Source organism: Phoxinus phoxinus, assembly GCF_949152265.1.
Source record: "Phoxinus phoxinus genome assembly, chromosome: 4".
Taxonomy (NCBI): domain Eukaryota; kingdom Metazoa; phylum Chordata; class Actinopteri; order Cypriniformes; family Leuciscidae; genus Phoxinus; species Phoxinus phoxinus.
In genome coordinates, this window is record NC_136879.1 from 36,947,502 (window position 1) to 36,963,546 (window position 16,045).

Genomic DNA, 16,045 nt, shown 5'->3' on the forward strand with positions numbered 1-16,045 from the left:
CAAGGTAGATGTAAACAGGATATTAATAGGTCGATATAAGCCTTCTTATTCAATTATTTATCATTGTGTTTCGGTAGTAACAAATTTGGAAAGAGGAAAAATATTCCAAAACTTTCTGAAAAAACAATATGATAATTACCTGCACTATTACTAGAAATGTGTACCTTGGATATTATACAATTTGCATATGGTACATACAAAATTTGTGGAAAAAGATAAAAAATTCAAGACATTTCCAACCCTTTGAACCAATTCTGTAGAATTGGCCATATAAGGCAGACTTACCTCCCTTTGTCAACAGTTTAATAGCATCTGTCCACCACCCCTTCTCCTCACTTTTGGAGGGGGGGGGGGGGGGGGGGGGGGGGGGGTACTCTGGGTTTGGGCAAAAATTCAGAGTTCGGAGCCCTCCCCTCAAACAGCATAACACATAATCTTTACTCCACTTAATACATGTAAGTGTGAACTCGTGAAATAATAAAATCATTAATGAGTTCATGCTTGTTGTACAATGTCATTAGCATCAAAGCTTTAACATGTGATGCTTCTTGATTATAAGAACAGCAGAAAAATGCATAATTTGATTTTCTCTTTATTTGATCATAACTGCACAATACATTATTAATTATACATTAAACCAAAGAAAAACAAATATAAAGATGAATATTTTAAAGGAACATTGCTATGTTCTGACAAAAATTAAGATCATTTTACAAATTAGGCTTAAAAAGCTTTTTGCTGTTTCTCACCTATTTGTCAAAAATCAAACAAGTTTAAATATATCTAACAGGTTTCAAGCATTTTAAGGCCTTTAAGCACATGCGCAAAAAGGTATTTAATATATGTTTTATTTAGCAATCCACCACCTAGTATCATAGACGGAAAATACCATTTACAGGCAATACAGGCAATTTAATAAGGAAATATATGTTTTAAAGTTTTTTAACAGTTGTCAAGGTTGAGCCAAAAACGTAGGACTAGTCCACAAAAGTGTTTTTTGAAATAATCTCCAATATTTAACAAATAATTAGATTGACAGTGGTGGTCCTAGAGGCAAAGTTGCTCAAAATTAGGAGGTCTATCATATGGTATGAATGCCGTGGGCATGTGTGGAAAATTGCGTGATATAAAATCCTCTACGCATGAGTAAAATGCAAAGGCACCCCCCCCGGTGGCCGGTTTCTTCAGAATTTCTCATAGGCCTCTGGGTCGTGACTCGTGAGTCAAAGTGAGGTGTAAGTGAGGCCAGCAGGGGGCGCTCACCCTGTGGTCTGTGTGGGTCCTAACACCCCAGTGTAGTGACGGGGACACTATACTGCCAAAAGAGCGCCGTCCTTCGGATGAGACGTTAAACCGAGGTCCTGACTCTCTGTGGTCATTAAAAATCCCAGGATGTCCTTCGAAAAAGAGTAGGGGTGTAACCCCGGCATCCTGGCCAAATTTGCCCCTTGGCCGCTGTCCATCATGGCCTCCTAATCATCCTCCTATATAATTGGCTTCATCACTCTGTCTCCTCTCCACCAGTAAGCTGGTGTGTGGTGGGCGTTCTGGCACAATATGGCTGCCGTCGCATCATCCAAGTGGATGCTGCACATTGGTGGTGGTTGAGGAGATTCCCCCCTTCTATGTAAAGCGCTTTGAGGTCTCAGATAAAGCGCTATATAAATGTAACGAATTATTATTATTATTATTAAACAGGCTGCAGCGAGTTTCATTAATCTTGTCTGACAGCATCCCGAACTTCATTTGTTGATGGCATCTGTGTGTCAAGATATGCAAATGTCCTCGTAGACAATCACAGCACCTTAGACAAAGCCACCGCATTAAAGTTTTCATGTCAATTGGACTGACTGTTGCATAGCTATATTTTTTCTATTTTTTTCTATAATTTTATAGAAAATGCGTTTTGTTTCTCTTGATCCAAGAATTCCAACTAGAAACTTGAGCCTTAAACGAGTTAGGCGTTATACTTTTGATCTCTGTAGCACCACCATCCAGTCGATTGGGGCAAGTAATACCACTCTTACTACCGAAGTTTCAAGTCTCTACGACTTACGGTTTGGTCTGGGCGATTACTTTTAGGGGAGAATGCTGATCCTTGGAAATTTTAACAATTACAACAGGGTTTCAGAGCTACGTGCTTCAACCCCTCATCAGGCCTCATCCGGAAGTCAACTCAGTTATTCTAATTATAAAGAAACTGTAAAGAAAGAATGTCCTACTAGCAGGTAGCAACTAAACAAACAAACTATCGTCTGCATTTAATACATGTAATATAACAATATGTGTGATGTGAAACAATTATTTTATCAACACCACGCTGTAAATAGTTAAATAGTTACTGTAAGCTACTAGGTTCCACAGCCGATTATTTTCCAAACCCTGACACTTTGTAGCTCGATGATGAACTGCATCATGGATTTAGACATGGATTATTATTATGAGCTGCAGTAATATGAAAGATGAAAGCTGAAGATGAAAGCTTTCAGATATCAAGATTACAGAACAAGCAAAATCAAAATCACTGTAATCTGATTTTGTAACATCTAATATTGAATTGTGAGTGTTTTTTTTAAAAGGTGCTTTAAATGTTGTATATTCATTGATGGTGTTTAAGTTTGCTCATCCAAACTTCAAATTACATTTTAATTTAAATATACCGGCATACGTGTTTCAGAAGTTTAGCTATTTCATTTTTTGATTTCTTTTTTTCTTGTGACATTTTTGATTTATTTTGCCTGTCTGAACTCTCTTCTGCTGTATGATCCTGACAGAAGAACCTGTACTAACCCCAAACGCAGGATATAAGGGTTCAGTGAAAGTGGTCTGGACTCTGTGAAGGAGAGTCATTGTGTCAGAGACGCTGTAGAAGGACAGAGTTCCTGCTCTGTGATCCAGATACACTCCTATTCTAGAGGAGCAGACCGCGGGGATTGAGACTTGGGCTTTATCATGAATGAAATCGACATTCTGTTGATCGAGTGACAATCTCCAGGATTCTTTGTTGAAGCCGAGTCTACAGTCGTCACTTTTTCCTTTACATGCAATTCTTTTGAAACAAACTGCTACAGCCCACTCATTCCCACTGCACTCGACCTCCCAGTAACAGCGATCATACAAACCCTCTCGACACAAGACATTCCAATATCCATCAAATCGCTCTGGGTGATCAGGATACTGCTGCTCTTCAACTGAATGTGTTGCTTTTCTGTTCTCTTCTGACAAGATGAGTTTTTTGTGTGCTGTGTTTGGATCCAGGTTAAGATCACAGAAATCTGAGGAGAATGGAGGCACACAAACAGAATTATAAACGTTATTATTATTATTATTTTCTTTATATTTCACTTGACTGATATTTATCAATTAACATGTACATCCTATTTGTGTTTGTGAGCAATAGCTCAACTTACATTGCCAAAATTTGTTTGGAGTCTTTGGTTCTGGAGTCTGTGCAACATGAACATTTGACACTGAACACATGAGAAGAAAATCAACAATAAAGTCAATATTTAGGTGTAATCATACATAGTATAAATTACACATTTTTTATTCTAAGGGAAAATCATTCAGACCTTCTCGAGATATTCTGGCTGTTTGCTGTTGACAGCCGCCCTCCAAAATCTCCTTAAACGCTGAGATTGAAATGTCTTTAAAAGACAGATGAGTGTGTTGAGTGAAGCTGGGAACATCTTCAAATGTGGGTAAAACACACACTGACTGACAGCTCTGAAATGAGAATAATTCAGACTCAATTTGTGAACGCATGACACTTTTTCCACTCATTAAGAGAAACTATTTATGGCGATATGTTGTGGAAGGTTCACACAAAGATATGATAAATATAAAAACAAAATGTATTACCTTCAGAAAATTGACCTGATCATCAGTAATCAGAAGTTTGTCAATCTCTGCTTGTCTTTTTCTGAGTTCTGTCAGCTCTTGATCCAGATGTTTGAGAAGTTCCTCTGCTCGATCTATCTCAGTCTTCTCCTGAGCTCTGATCTGCTCTTTAATCTCAGAGCGTTTCTTCTCAAGAGAGCAGATGAGCTCAGTGAAGACCTTCTCAATGTCCTGCATGGTCTCTAGCGCTGAACTCTGTTGAACAGGAACAACAGCCTAAATACTGTATTTATAAGACCAATTTCAAATATAGCTGCAAGCAGCCATTACGGGGCCAAGCGCAAAAGCAGACGACGAGATATGCCTACATGGCTGAAAGTGTGAGACAAACTGCAGCAAGGAGCAATTAAAGACATTTGAAGAGGAATTTTGGCAAAATGGTTGAAAAATCACATACAATAACTAAAAATATGATTATCACTTTCGACCAGTAGGTGGCGCAGTTACGAAACTGATGTGATGTGGTCAGAGTGAAGTGACAATGACACATACAAAGTTTGGTGTCAATCTGTCAAGGCATTGCAGATATAAAGCCTGAATAGTCATTTTGGCATTGTGCCTCAACTTTGCCACTGCGGTATACGAAAACGGTTTTGTCTATCGACACGAAATCCATAACTTTTACTCGGCACGGTCTGGAGATGACACGATTCGATTTTGGTGAAAATCGGACGTTCAGTCTAGGAGGAGTTTGAAAAAGTATGTTTTAAAAGAAAATAAAGATGGCGGACAGGAAGTTTGGCTGACTATGGCAAAATTGGTATCTATGTTTTCAGCATAACCCAAGGAATCTATTGAGACCAGTGTCATTACTATAGGCAAATTTATTCAAAAGTTATTAGCATTTTTGGAAATTTCATTATAACTTTTGACCAAAAGGTGGCGCTGTCTCATACATTTTTGAGTACCTTTAGGGAGTTGTACTGATGACTCATACTGAGTTTCGTAACGATACGTTCATGCGTTCATAAAATACAGCATTTTAGCACATAATTCAAAATGGCCGACAGCCAAAATGGCCGATATGGGAAAATTGGATATCAGTCAACTCAGCACGACGCCCTGAATCTAACGAGACCACTTTTGTGATTTTTGGAAAAACCGTTCAGAAGTTATAAGCAAAAACATAAATTCTTCATATCTCTGGACCAGTAGGTGGCGCTGCGCCGAAACGCAGCATGTAGCCTCAGGTCATGCTTGTGATGACATGTACCAAATTTGGTCTGAATCCGATAAAGCGTTGTGGAGATACAGCCTTACGTCTGTTTTTGCAAGCGCTACGTAAAATTTATTTGCACGGTATTCGAGAACGGTTATTCGAATCAACTTGAATTCCATAACTTTTGGTCGTCAAGGTCTGGAGATGATCTGGTTCATTTTTCGTGAAATTCGGAGCAACGGCCTAGGAGGAGTTCGAAAAAGTAGTTTTTTCGGAAAATTCAAAATGGCGGGAAAACTATTATGACGGAAAATGACGTCATAGGGTGCAGTCGAATCGTCGTGAGCTCAGGAATCAGAGGAAAAAAGAATTTTGTTTCTAGCCCTTGTGGTTCAAAAGTTATTAGCATAAACATGAGTGAAACTTTGGACAGCTGGTGGCGCTAGAGGGAATGAGTTGGAGACTCCAAATTTGCTATGGTGATAGTTCAGGCTGTCCTCTATCACTGTGCCAATTTGTATAAGTTTCCCGCAAACGGTTCTATAGGCTGCCATAGACGCCCAGTCGGAAGAAAAAAAAGAAAAAAAAGAAGAAGAATAAGAACGGGAACAGATACAATAGGTGCCCGCACCTTCAGTGCTTGGCCCCTAATTAAATGACTCCATTATCATGAATCTTTTCCAAATCCATACAGTGATTATGCATTCTATCAGTCAAATTAACTGGTATAACTAAAATGTATCTTGTTTAAAGCGGATACGTTTTCCAATGATTTGCAAACATACGTTATATTACAAAGAACTAAAGGTTACATTCCCAAGAAAAAAAAAAACAGCAACTTTTGCATGCGCAAATCTCCATACAAAACTGCATACGAGTATGTTTTTGGTCTTGTTTTTCTGCTGCAAATGACGTTTAAGATTCTCCGTAGGATCTGTAATAATACATCACTTTTACAAGAGCTGTAAACATCACTGTCATCTTCTGATACTCACTTTAAAAGACTTCACAGCTGTACTGAGTTCCTGCTGACCTCTCTCTCGCTCCTGGATCAGCTTCTGACACGACACCTTCATCTTCTGTAACTCTTTCTGAAGATAATCACATAAAAGGAGTAGGTTATAGTATCTAAGAAATTTAAATAAATAAATTACTTTGACTAAAATTATAAACTCAAGAAAAAAAGACAACTACCTGAAATTACACAAGCATTGATTAGGGCCTACCTTTTTACTAGTCCATTCTGAATCCACAGACACAACATTGTGTTTTTTATGATTGTCAGTAACACACAAACAACAAATACACTGACGATCATCCTGACAGTAAATCTCCAGAAGTTTCCCATGACTGAGGCAGAAGTTCTCCTGAATGTGTCTTGAAGCTTCGACTAGTTTGTGCTTCATAAACACAGGAGATTGATAGTGAGGTTGCAGGTGAGTTTGACAGAAGGAGGCCAAGCACTGCAGACAGGACTTTACAGCTCTGTTCTTCACTGTAGTAGTGCAACCATCACACTCCACAGCAGCCGTTTGTAGGGACGTCTTCTGCAGCGTCTCCATCATCTCAGCTATCAGAGTGTTCTTCTTCAGTAGAGGTCTCTGACTGAAGCTCTCTCTGCATTGGGGACAGCGGTACGGCGGCCCCTGCTCCTTCTGGCCCCACCAGTCAGTAATACAGCTCATACAGTAACTGTGTCCACAGGGAATCGTCACCGGCTCCTTCAGAGGATCCAGACAGACTGGACAGCTGAACTGATCCACACACTGACTCGCTGCAGATTCAGACATTTCTTTGCAGTGTTCAAAGATGATTATCAGCTTCTGTAATAAGGGCTGTCTAGCCAAGAAAAGCAACATTATTTGTCAAATGCTTGAGTGAAAGGATGAATACTGGTCAAGATTTTACACAGTCCAGTATCTAACCAAACAAGTTGTTTGAGACAAGCTTAATCACAATGTTTTTTTGTTGTTGTTGTTTCAACAGGAAATAAATTATGCTCTCTGCTGATCAACTCCAGGCTGTAAATGCTGTTGTAATATGCTGTCAATAGAGATTAATTTAACCAAAATAGTATTTTTAGTCATGATCACCACAGATAGGTTGTAGTTTTAAACAATCACTGAAATTGTAAAGAGTATAAATGGTAAAACTGCAGGCTGTAAATTCTGTTGTAATATGCTGTAGGAGGGGGAGGGGTTGGTTGCTTTGATGGAGATGTGGCTGAAGAATTGTGAGGGCTTGGATGAGAGTCAGCGGGGGCAGTTTTGGGATTTGTTGGTTGATTTCCAACATTATTTTGCATTTGGGAAAGAAGGAGATGTGGGGCGAACACACCTGGCGCAGCATGAAATTGAGACTGGGGATGCCATGCCCCGGAGGGGGGCAGTGGAGGTTTTGCGTTAACTATAGACACCTTAATGAGGTCACCAGGAAGGACTCATACCCCATCCCTCAGGTGAATGAGTCACTGGACCTCGTAACTGGGTCGTCATGGTTCACTTCACTGGACCTGCGCACTGGTTATTGGCAGGTACCACTTGCTCCCGATGCCAGACCGAAAACTGCTTTTTGTACGAGCAAGGGGCTATGGCAGTTCAGGGTGCTCTGCTTTGGCCTCTGCAATGCACCAGCCACTTTTGCCAGTTTAATGGACAGGGTGTTATCGGGTATTCGGCAGTCAGAGTGTCTGGTGTACCTGGAGGACATACTGGACCATGGCAGATCATTTCAGACCTTGTTGGAGGGACTCAGGCATGTGCTGGTTCGCATAAGCGAGTCTGGCTTGAAGCTGCACCCGGGGAAATGTCATTTGTGTCAACTCTTTTGCTGCCCTAAAACAGGCTCTGGTCACAGCCCCTGTATTGGTTCCCCCTGACCTCGCACTGCCCTTCATTCTGAACACGGACGCCAGCAATGTGGTTATGGGGGCGGTTCTCTCTCAGGCGGGGGTTGGGGGAGAGCGAGTTGTGGATTACTACAGTAAAGCGTTCAACAAGGCCGAACGCAGATACTGTATCACCAGATGGGAACTTGTTGCGGTGCTGTTTGCAGTCCGACACTTAAAGTATTACCTGTGTGAGCTACTTTTCACTGTATGCACTGATCATTCAGCTCTCCAATGGCTAATGTCATTCAAAGAGCCAGAGCAAGGGCAGGTGCCCTGAACTGGACTCCAAGTGGGTTGGACAGTGTTCTGGAGAGAATCGGAGAAGTGGTTTATCAAGTGCAGTTGCCTCCGAGGGGTAGGCTGTTCACCAAGACAGATTTGAACCTTATAGAGTAAGTACCAGTACAGCCCAAACACCGGCCTCCTCTACAGTTGTACCTACCCCGGAGGGTGGACCAGGTCCCCAGTTGAGCACTTCCAGTCCTCTCGCAGACCCACATGCAGCCACACCAGTTCTTGAACTGCAAAGCCCACATTCATAGCCCAGTTTCAGTTACACAGGAAGGCCAAATGCGGCCTCAGCATGTCAGAAGGCCGCCGAGACGGTTCAGGGACTTTGTTTGTTCCCTTTGTTTGTTCCCAGGGGAACACTTTGTGAAGGGGGAGCATTAAGCGGTGTAGCAAGTCTAAAGACAATATCTAGATGCATGTATTTTCTTTCATGTGTTATGTGTTCTGGTTGTGTGGGGCTTTAAGGCGTGGGCTGTTCTGAGCCTGTGCAGTTATGCGGGGACAGGGTTGGAAAAAAGGGCTTTTCCAGAAGTTGGAGGTTCGCTGGACTGTGTGAGGCAAGAGCATCGGCCACACAGGTGCTCACGTTAAAAAAAGAGCATTAAAACTGTTAATTGAGTCTATTATTTTCTCCGATTGCTACAGTATTTTAAGTCATGATCATCACAGAAATAGGTTGTAGTTTTAAACAATCACTGAAATTGTAAAGAGTACTTTAGTATATGATCGAGTATTTAATTTCAATTTTGAGTTTTTATTAGACAACACAATCCAAAAATAATAGTTTATCAATGAAGTACAACGCAACATTTTGCTTCACCAGGCTTACAAATTACAGGAGTAGAAACTCTGTAGACATACAAATACATAATTGCACACAATTTCTTTTAAAAAGAGGACAACATGATAAAGTCATGATCTTTAGATTCTATGAAGTCCTTACCTTGACAGAAAAACAACTATCTTTGCTTTACAGCTTTGCCCCAAAGAACAGCGGTGTTGATCTATTACTGAGGTTGAATCACTTGTGTAGAGGCGAAATACGTTTCATTTCTTTTGAATTCAAATACTTCCTGGTTTTCAGCACGTAGCCTAAACAAAAAATGGGAGTGTGTTCTATGATTGGTATGACGACTGGTGTACATTATTGAACTGGTACTATTAAACTTACAAGTTTACCATTTTTAGCAACAAACAAACAAACAAACAAACAAAAAAATACCTGTTAAACTTCTCACAGCTGAAGGATCTAAGCATTCTCAGCAGCAACCTGTGTATGTGTTACTTTAAGAGAGCAACCATACATCTATGTGGATTTATTTTTCCTTTGTAGTTTTAAAAAATTATGATTTCATTTAATAATCATTAGTCATTTATGTAGCCTAGTTGTCATGTGATTTATCATTTAATTATTTAAATATTATTACTATTTAATTTACATAATTTAGTCATTTATTCATAATTTTATTGTTATTCATTTGTTATTTTTAATAATTTTTTATATATTTTATATAGCCTACACACACACACACAAATACATAATTGCTCACAATTTCTTTTAAAACGAGGACAACATGATAAAGTCATGATCTTTAGATTCTATGAAGTTCTTACCTTGACAGAAAAACAACTCTCTTTGCTTTACAGCTTTGCCCCAAAGAACAGCGGTGTTGATCTATTACTGAGGTTGAAGCACTTGTGTAGAGGCGAAATACGTTTCATTTCTTTTTAATTCAAATACTTCCTGGTTTTCAGCACGTAAACAAAAAATTGGCGTGTGTTCTGTGTGAGATAACCCCCTGCGCAAAGTTACCTCCAGATGACGTAGTTTCAATGGTGTGCTTGTCCGTCCTATGTCGGTATCAGGAGGTTGCAGACTGTGACGCCAGACAACGTATTTTTTCGACATCTACTGCACGTCTAATGTTGACATCCGTGGGACCTCCGTGTAAGGGTTATTTATATTCCAAATGTGGTCGTTTGTGGACGTCTTTTCAACATCAAATTTAGAAAAATTTTACGTTGTTTTTTTACAACTTCTATAACTGTAGTCCCATGTTTCAAAAGGATGGAGGACGTATTTTCTGTACCATTGTATTTACATTTATGCATTTGGCAGATGCTTTTTGCATCTGCCAAGTCCTGCTTTTTGACTTAAATTGCATTTCACATTTATATTCCTATCAGTTCTTGCTTACCCTGGGAATCGAACCCATGATCTTGTGTTGCAAGCACCGATGCTCTACTGTTTGAGCTACAGGAAAACTATATTAAACTGCGTCTCCAGTTATCACCTGATCGTTTTTTGGAAAACGATCTTAAATAATTATTAATAATCTGTATTCATATGTATTAATCATGTTGATAACAACAATGTTGATATTTCAAAAAAAAAAAAATATTATATATTAATCATGTAAATTTCCTGCACCTGTCATAGACGTCCAAATGACGTCCAAAAAATTACCCATTTCAAAGGTCAAATGTTGAATGTCAATATGACGTCCAATTTGGGTCATGGTTGGACGTCCAAATTGTGGACCTAGTTTGGACGTTGAATAGATGTCCAGAATTGGTCATGGACCGACGGACCCAATATAGACATGATCTGCACGTCTATCCGACATCCAATGTTTAGTGGGAATGAGAGAAAGAACATTTTTATTTTCCCTATATGATCGACTGGTGTACATTATTGAACTGGTACTATTAAACTTACAAGTTTACAATTTTTAGTTGTAAAACAAACAAAAAAAAAGACCTGTCAAACTTCTCACAGCTGAATGATCTAAGCATTCTCAGTAGCAACCTGTGTATGTGTTACACAGCAACCATACATGTGGTTTTATTTTTCATTTGTAGTTTTTAAAAATTATGATTTAATTTAATAATCGTTAGTCATTTATGTAGTTGTCATGTGATTTATCATTTAATTATTTAAATATTATTACTATTTAATTTACATAATTTAGTCATTTATTCATAATTTTATTGTCATTCATTTATGTTATTATTTTTTATTAATTTGTATATACATAGCCTATTGTTGGTCCTTTCAGTGGTTTTAAAGGTTTGACTTGCTGTTAAAGGATTAGTTCACTTTTAAAATGAAAATTCTGTCATCATATACTCACCCTTAAGTTGTTTCAAACCTGTATGAATTTCTTTCCTCTGCTGAACACAAAGGAAGATATTTAAGACATATCTTAGACATAAGATATTCCTACTATGGAAGTCAATGGGAACCAGAAACTTTTTATTTTCTTTTTTAACTTTTAAGATATTTTCTTCTAAATATCTTCCTTTGTGTTCAGCAGAGGAAAGAAATTCATACAGGTTTGAAACAACTTAAGGGTGAGTATATGATGACAGAATTTTCATTTTAAAAGTGAACTAATCCTTTAACAGGTTTTACTGGTTTTGGACACCAGACAAACTTCCTGGTCTTCAGTGTGCATGAGAGAGAGGCATTGTTTATGTGAAGCCGTGACTTTGCAGTTTTGTTGCTCTACTCTCTATACATTGCTTAAAATCATACCGTATCTCTCGACATCAATAATCAGTTGAATAGTTTGTAATAAAATACAGAAAATGTGTTTCTTTGTTTTAACTGCTTCTAACACACTTCCAGCAATCTGTGCGTAAAATCATTAAATAATTGATGATTTCATGTTTGTTGTACAATGTCATTGGCATCAAACTTTTCAGAAATCATTTCTGATGATGCTTCTTTGTTATAAGAACAGCAGGTTCACAGACAATCTCTGTGTCACAGAAGGAAATCATGGGGGGAGGCATACGGTTCAGTGGTCTACATGCGGATCCCATTGCCCCCTGCAAGCAACTGTCCATACCCCGCCTGGAGTTTTGCTCCGCACACAGCTCCTGACTGCAGAGATTACGATTCCTATTCGCTTCACTACGCTCTGGTCAGACTCCATCACCGTGCTCACGTGGTTGACATCCAGCTCATGTCGTTACAAGGCGCTACGTCAGGTCCACAGACCACCCAGCGGATGACATGACTCGAGGTAAGCCTCTTTGTGACCTCTCCATAGGGAGCAGGTGCAGCCATGAACCAGCATTCTTTAAGCTGCCATGAGATAGTTGCTCGAACATCCATCCTTATTGCTTGAAGAGCCAAGCTGTGAATTGAGACTGTCAGCCTTCTCCAGGTTAGTGACCACAACTAAACCCCACTTAAACCACAGCACTACGACACGTTGTCTGAGTGCCGGACGTAAGCAGACTACTCGTATTCTCCCCTGAGCTTGACGCTGCTACTGGACTGATTTGAGTAGGAGGCCATCAATGCCACTGTGAGGTACTAGAAGCGGATGCTGTACACCAAGTTGTCCTCGATCCTCGAGATCCGTCCACAGAGCTAGTAATCGTTGCTTACGATGCGAGGCTGCCTCATCCCGGTACAGAGTGTATATTTGCAGAGATCAGAAGGACGTACTGGAAACTGAGATGCTGTGTAGCTGTCCAGTGCCAGTGTGCAGAGTGTAGAAAATGGAGAGGCCGCCCAGAAGTCACCCTCACCTGCCCCTTACCAGACAGAGATACTTCCGTCCAGCCTTCTACTCGACCGGCATGGACTGTTTCGGCCCCTTTCCTAGGTAAAATCGGCTGCCGTAAGGATAAACTTTATTTCGTCCCCAAAGGGAAATTTACTACAGTGCTACAGTATTACTCTGACCATACAATAACAACTAAGCAAACAACACAGTTAAAACATAAAAAAACATACATTAAAATACAACAGTGTATAAACATAAAATACAAAATATGTAAAGTGCTTAACACAGTAAAGCAGTTTTATCGAGGCAGGATCAAATGAAAGCTTCAGTCTATATTTTCCCATCAAAACTGTCATCAGTTACAGTAACAACAAGCCTTGGCTTAACAAGGATGTAAGGCGTTTATGTAGGGAAAAACACGCTGCATTCAGATGTGGGAATAAAGCACTATACAGACTCCTCAAATACCAACTCAAAAAGGCTATTAAAACAGCTAAAAGCACTCACAAGTGAAACTTGAAAATAAGCTCCAAGTCCATGACATTAAGGGTGTCTGGCACGGTCTACAGAAAATCACTAACTATAAGATCAAGCACCACGTCTCAGACTGTGACCCCTCTCTCCCTGAGAAGCTAAATTATTTTTACTGTAGATTTGAGCCCCGTGAAACTCAGATTAATTCTCCGAGCTTTCCTCTAACGGGCCTGGTTGATTCCCCCCCCCCCCCCCCCCCCCCCCTTTTACAATCTCAGAGCATGATGTTAGGAGGCTGCTGCACCATCAAAACATCAGAAAAGCTGCGGGGCCTGATGGTATAACACCAGCTATGCTGAAGAACTGCGCAGCCCAGCTCACTCCATTAATCACTTACACCTTTAACTGGTCTCTCACCTCCTCAACTGTACCTATCTGTTTTAAATCAGCTATGGTTATTCCAGTGCCTAAGAAGAATAACATCACCTGCCTAAATGACTACAGGCCAATTGCGCTCACATCGACTGTTATGAAGGTATTTGAGCGCTTGGTCTGCAGATATCTAGCGCATATCACACTGGATTGTCATCAGTTTGCCTATAGGGCAAATAGGGGTGTAGATGATGCAGTGTCATTGAGCGTTCATTTTATTCTCCAACATCTCGAGTCAAAAAACACATATGCTCACGTCCTGTTCCTTGATTTTTGTTCAGCCTTCAACACCATTATCCCTACCAGGCTGTATAACTCTCTTTTAGCGATGGGTGTCAATGCTGTACTCTGTAAATGGACTTTGAACTTCTTATCCTGCAGGAAACAATTTGTTAAAATTAATAATCATGTGTCACCAACGAGGATTCTTAATACCGGCGCCCCACAAGGGTGTGTCCTGTCCCCGCTTTTATTCTCACTTTACACTAATAACTGCACATCCAATCAAACATCAGTCAAACTGTTAAAATTCGCAGACGATACCACCATATTAGGCCTTATCTCTGATGGTGATGAGACTGGCTATCGAGCAGAGGTTGAGCGGCTGGTGAAGTGGTGCGAGACCAATAACTTAATCCTCAATACAACTAAAACAAAATAAATGATTGTAGATTTTAGAAGGAAGACTGTTCAACACCTCTCCCTCTCCATCAATGACCAGGTTGTCGAGAGGGTCTCGCCCTTCCGTTTCTTGGGCACCACCATTCACCAGTCGCTCTCATGGGACCTGAACATCAGTTTCATCGTTAAAAAAAGCCCATCAGAGACTTTATTTCCTCCGTCAGTTACGGAAATTCGGGGTCAGCCAAAAATGCATGACTCACTTCTACCGAGCCGCCATAGAAGGCGTGCTAACATTCTCTATCCTGTCCTGGTATGGTAATGCAACCAGTCAAGGCAAGCAACAGCTTGAGAAAGTAGTGAGCGGAGCATCTAAGATCATTGGCTGTAGTATGCCCTCTATTTCTTCACATTTCAACACTAGAATCATTAAGAAGGCAAGAAACATCACCACTGACTCCTCCCACCCAGCAAATTATTTATTTAACATTCTGCCATCAGGCAAGAGGTATAGAAGCATTACCAGCAGAACATCACGTTTCATAGACAGTACCTATCCTCAGGCCATACGTCACCTAAACATGGTCTGAGGCTAGGATACTGAATGCTTTTTTATCAGTTTACTTCCAGAATGTTTTTTTGAGGTTCTGTTTATTCAAGCACCCTTCATCTGGTCATTCTGCTAATTCATCTTATGTGCAATATGAGGCTTTTATGTCCGTGTATTTGTTGTTGTCGTGAAGTATGTGTGGAATGCGCTGTAATGTCAGTGTACTATGTCAATTAAGCTGTATGTGAGCATACCAAGAAAAATTCCTATCAACTCTGTTGAAATGGCTAATAATAAACTTGAAACTTGAACTTACAGATTGGCATTCTCAGTCTCTGTCCCAATGGCAACAGCAGGTATTCGCTAAAAAGAGAATGTTCGGAGTCAATACTAATACTCATTGCTCTTCTCATCACTGCCTCTTCGTATTAAGTATGTGTGGGTTCATGTTGTTTTATTATTTTATGATTTTCATGGCTGTTTTGTGGATATGGGCCAAATTATTTTTCAATATACGGGTTTCTGTGCAACGTCATCACGTAGATGCGCGCGCATCTAAGAGGCAGAAAGCAACAGTCTTTACGGCTATATCTAGCATAAGCAGAGATAACGCGGAGCTGTAGTGCTGTAAACTAACCTAAATGCATAGGGTCAGGTTTTTATGATTCGCAAACTTAGTTGGACAATTTCATACTAGTCAACTAACTAACTTTTTACATAATGTTATATTAATATGCAAATGAAACACAAGCAAACAGATTCAACTCTGAAATTGCAGTTTATTATTGAGTCAACAAGAATTTACAAACAATGCGAAATCTACGTTAATTACAATGTTATTTTACAGAACTCGGCATAACATATAGCGGTCTTGCCTCGTGGATGCGCGCGCATCCGGTATTGTTTGTATACAAGAAACCTGTGTATTGAACAGACACATTTCCAAACAGACTGTGATTCCATAGCGGATAAGACTTTCAAGTGTGGCACAGTAAAAAACAAGCAAGATGTTGCTACCCGCCCCATACAGTCTCAGTCTTCTTAAAAAATAAAGCCGCTGTTGTAGATGTGTGTCTGACTGTCATTGTGTGTCTTCCAACAAAAAACAATAAAACCCATACTTCACTGTGTCTTTAATGATCACATACTTGTATTCAGATCAGTGTTGTGGGTAACGCGTTATAAAGTAACGCGTTAGAGTACTC

At 39.9% G+C, this 16,045-nt stretch overlaps 1 protein-coding gene across 3 annotated transcripts; it reads right to left on the bottom strand.

The window, feature by feature from the left end:
* Window positions 1–507: 507 nt before the first annotated feature.
* On the bottom strand, window positions 508–10,104 carry LOC306996958 (E3 ubiquitin/ISG15 ligase TRIM25-like). Of its 3 annotated transcripts, none has more exons than XM_079609926.1 (8): window positions 9,855–10,104; window positions 9,184–9,332; window positions 6,286–6,898; window positions 6,055–6,150; window positions 3,862–4,095; window positions 3,573–3,726; window positions 3,411–3,470; window positions 508–3,275 (listed from the first exon to the last, which is right to left on the bottom strand). In XM_079609926.1, the coding sequence occupies exons 3-8, from the start codon at window positions 6,847–6,849 to the stop codon at window positions 2,686–2,688; spliced, it is 1,698 nt and encodes a 565-aa protein (XP_079466052.1). In that variant the 5' UTR covers window positions 6,850–6,898; window positions 9,184–9,332; window positions 9,855–10,104; the 3' UTR covers window positions 508–2,685. The 3 variants fall into 3 exon arrangements, with proteins under 3 accessions (XP_079466052.1, XP_079466053.1, XP_079466054.1); XM_079609927.1 differs by having other exon boundaries at window positions 6,286–6,894; window positions 9,855–10,009; XM_079609928.1 differs by lacking the exon at window positions 9,184–9,332 and having other exon boundaries at window positions 9,855–10,009.
* Window positions 10,105–16,045: the final 5,941 nt, after the last annotated feature.

What these genes read in the sequence shown, in the direction of transcription:
- LOC306996958 (XM_079609926.1), bottom strand. Translation starts at nt 6,849, where the DNA reads ATGTCTGAATCTGCAGCGAGTCAGTGTGTGGATCAGTTCAGCTGTCCA. An exon ending in AGCCAGAATATCTCGAGAAG is followed by an intron (nt 3,471 to 3,572) that starts GTCTGAATGATT and finishes TCATGTGTTCAG; the next exon opens with TGTCAAATGTTCATGTTGCA. An exon ending in TCCAAACAAATTTTGGCAAT is followed by an intron (nt 3,276 to 3,410) that starts GTAAGTTGAGCT and finishes CATTCTCCTCAG; the next exon opens with ATTTCTGTGATCTTAACCTG.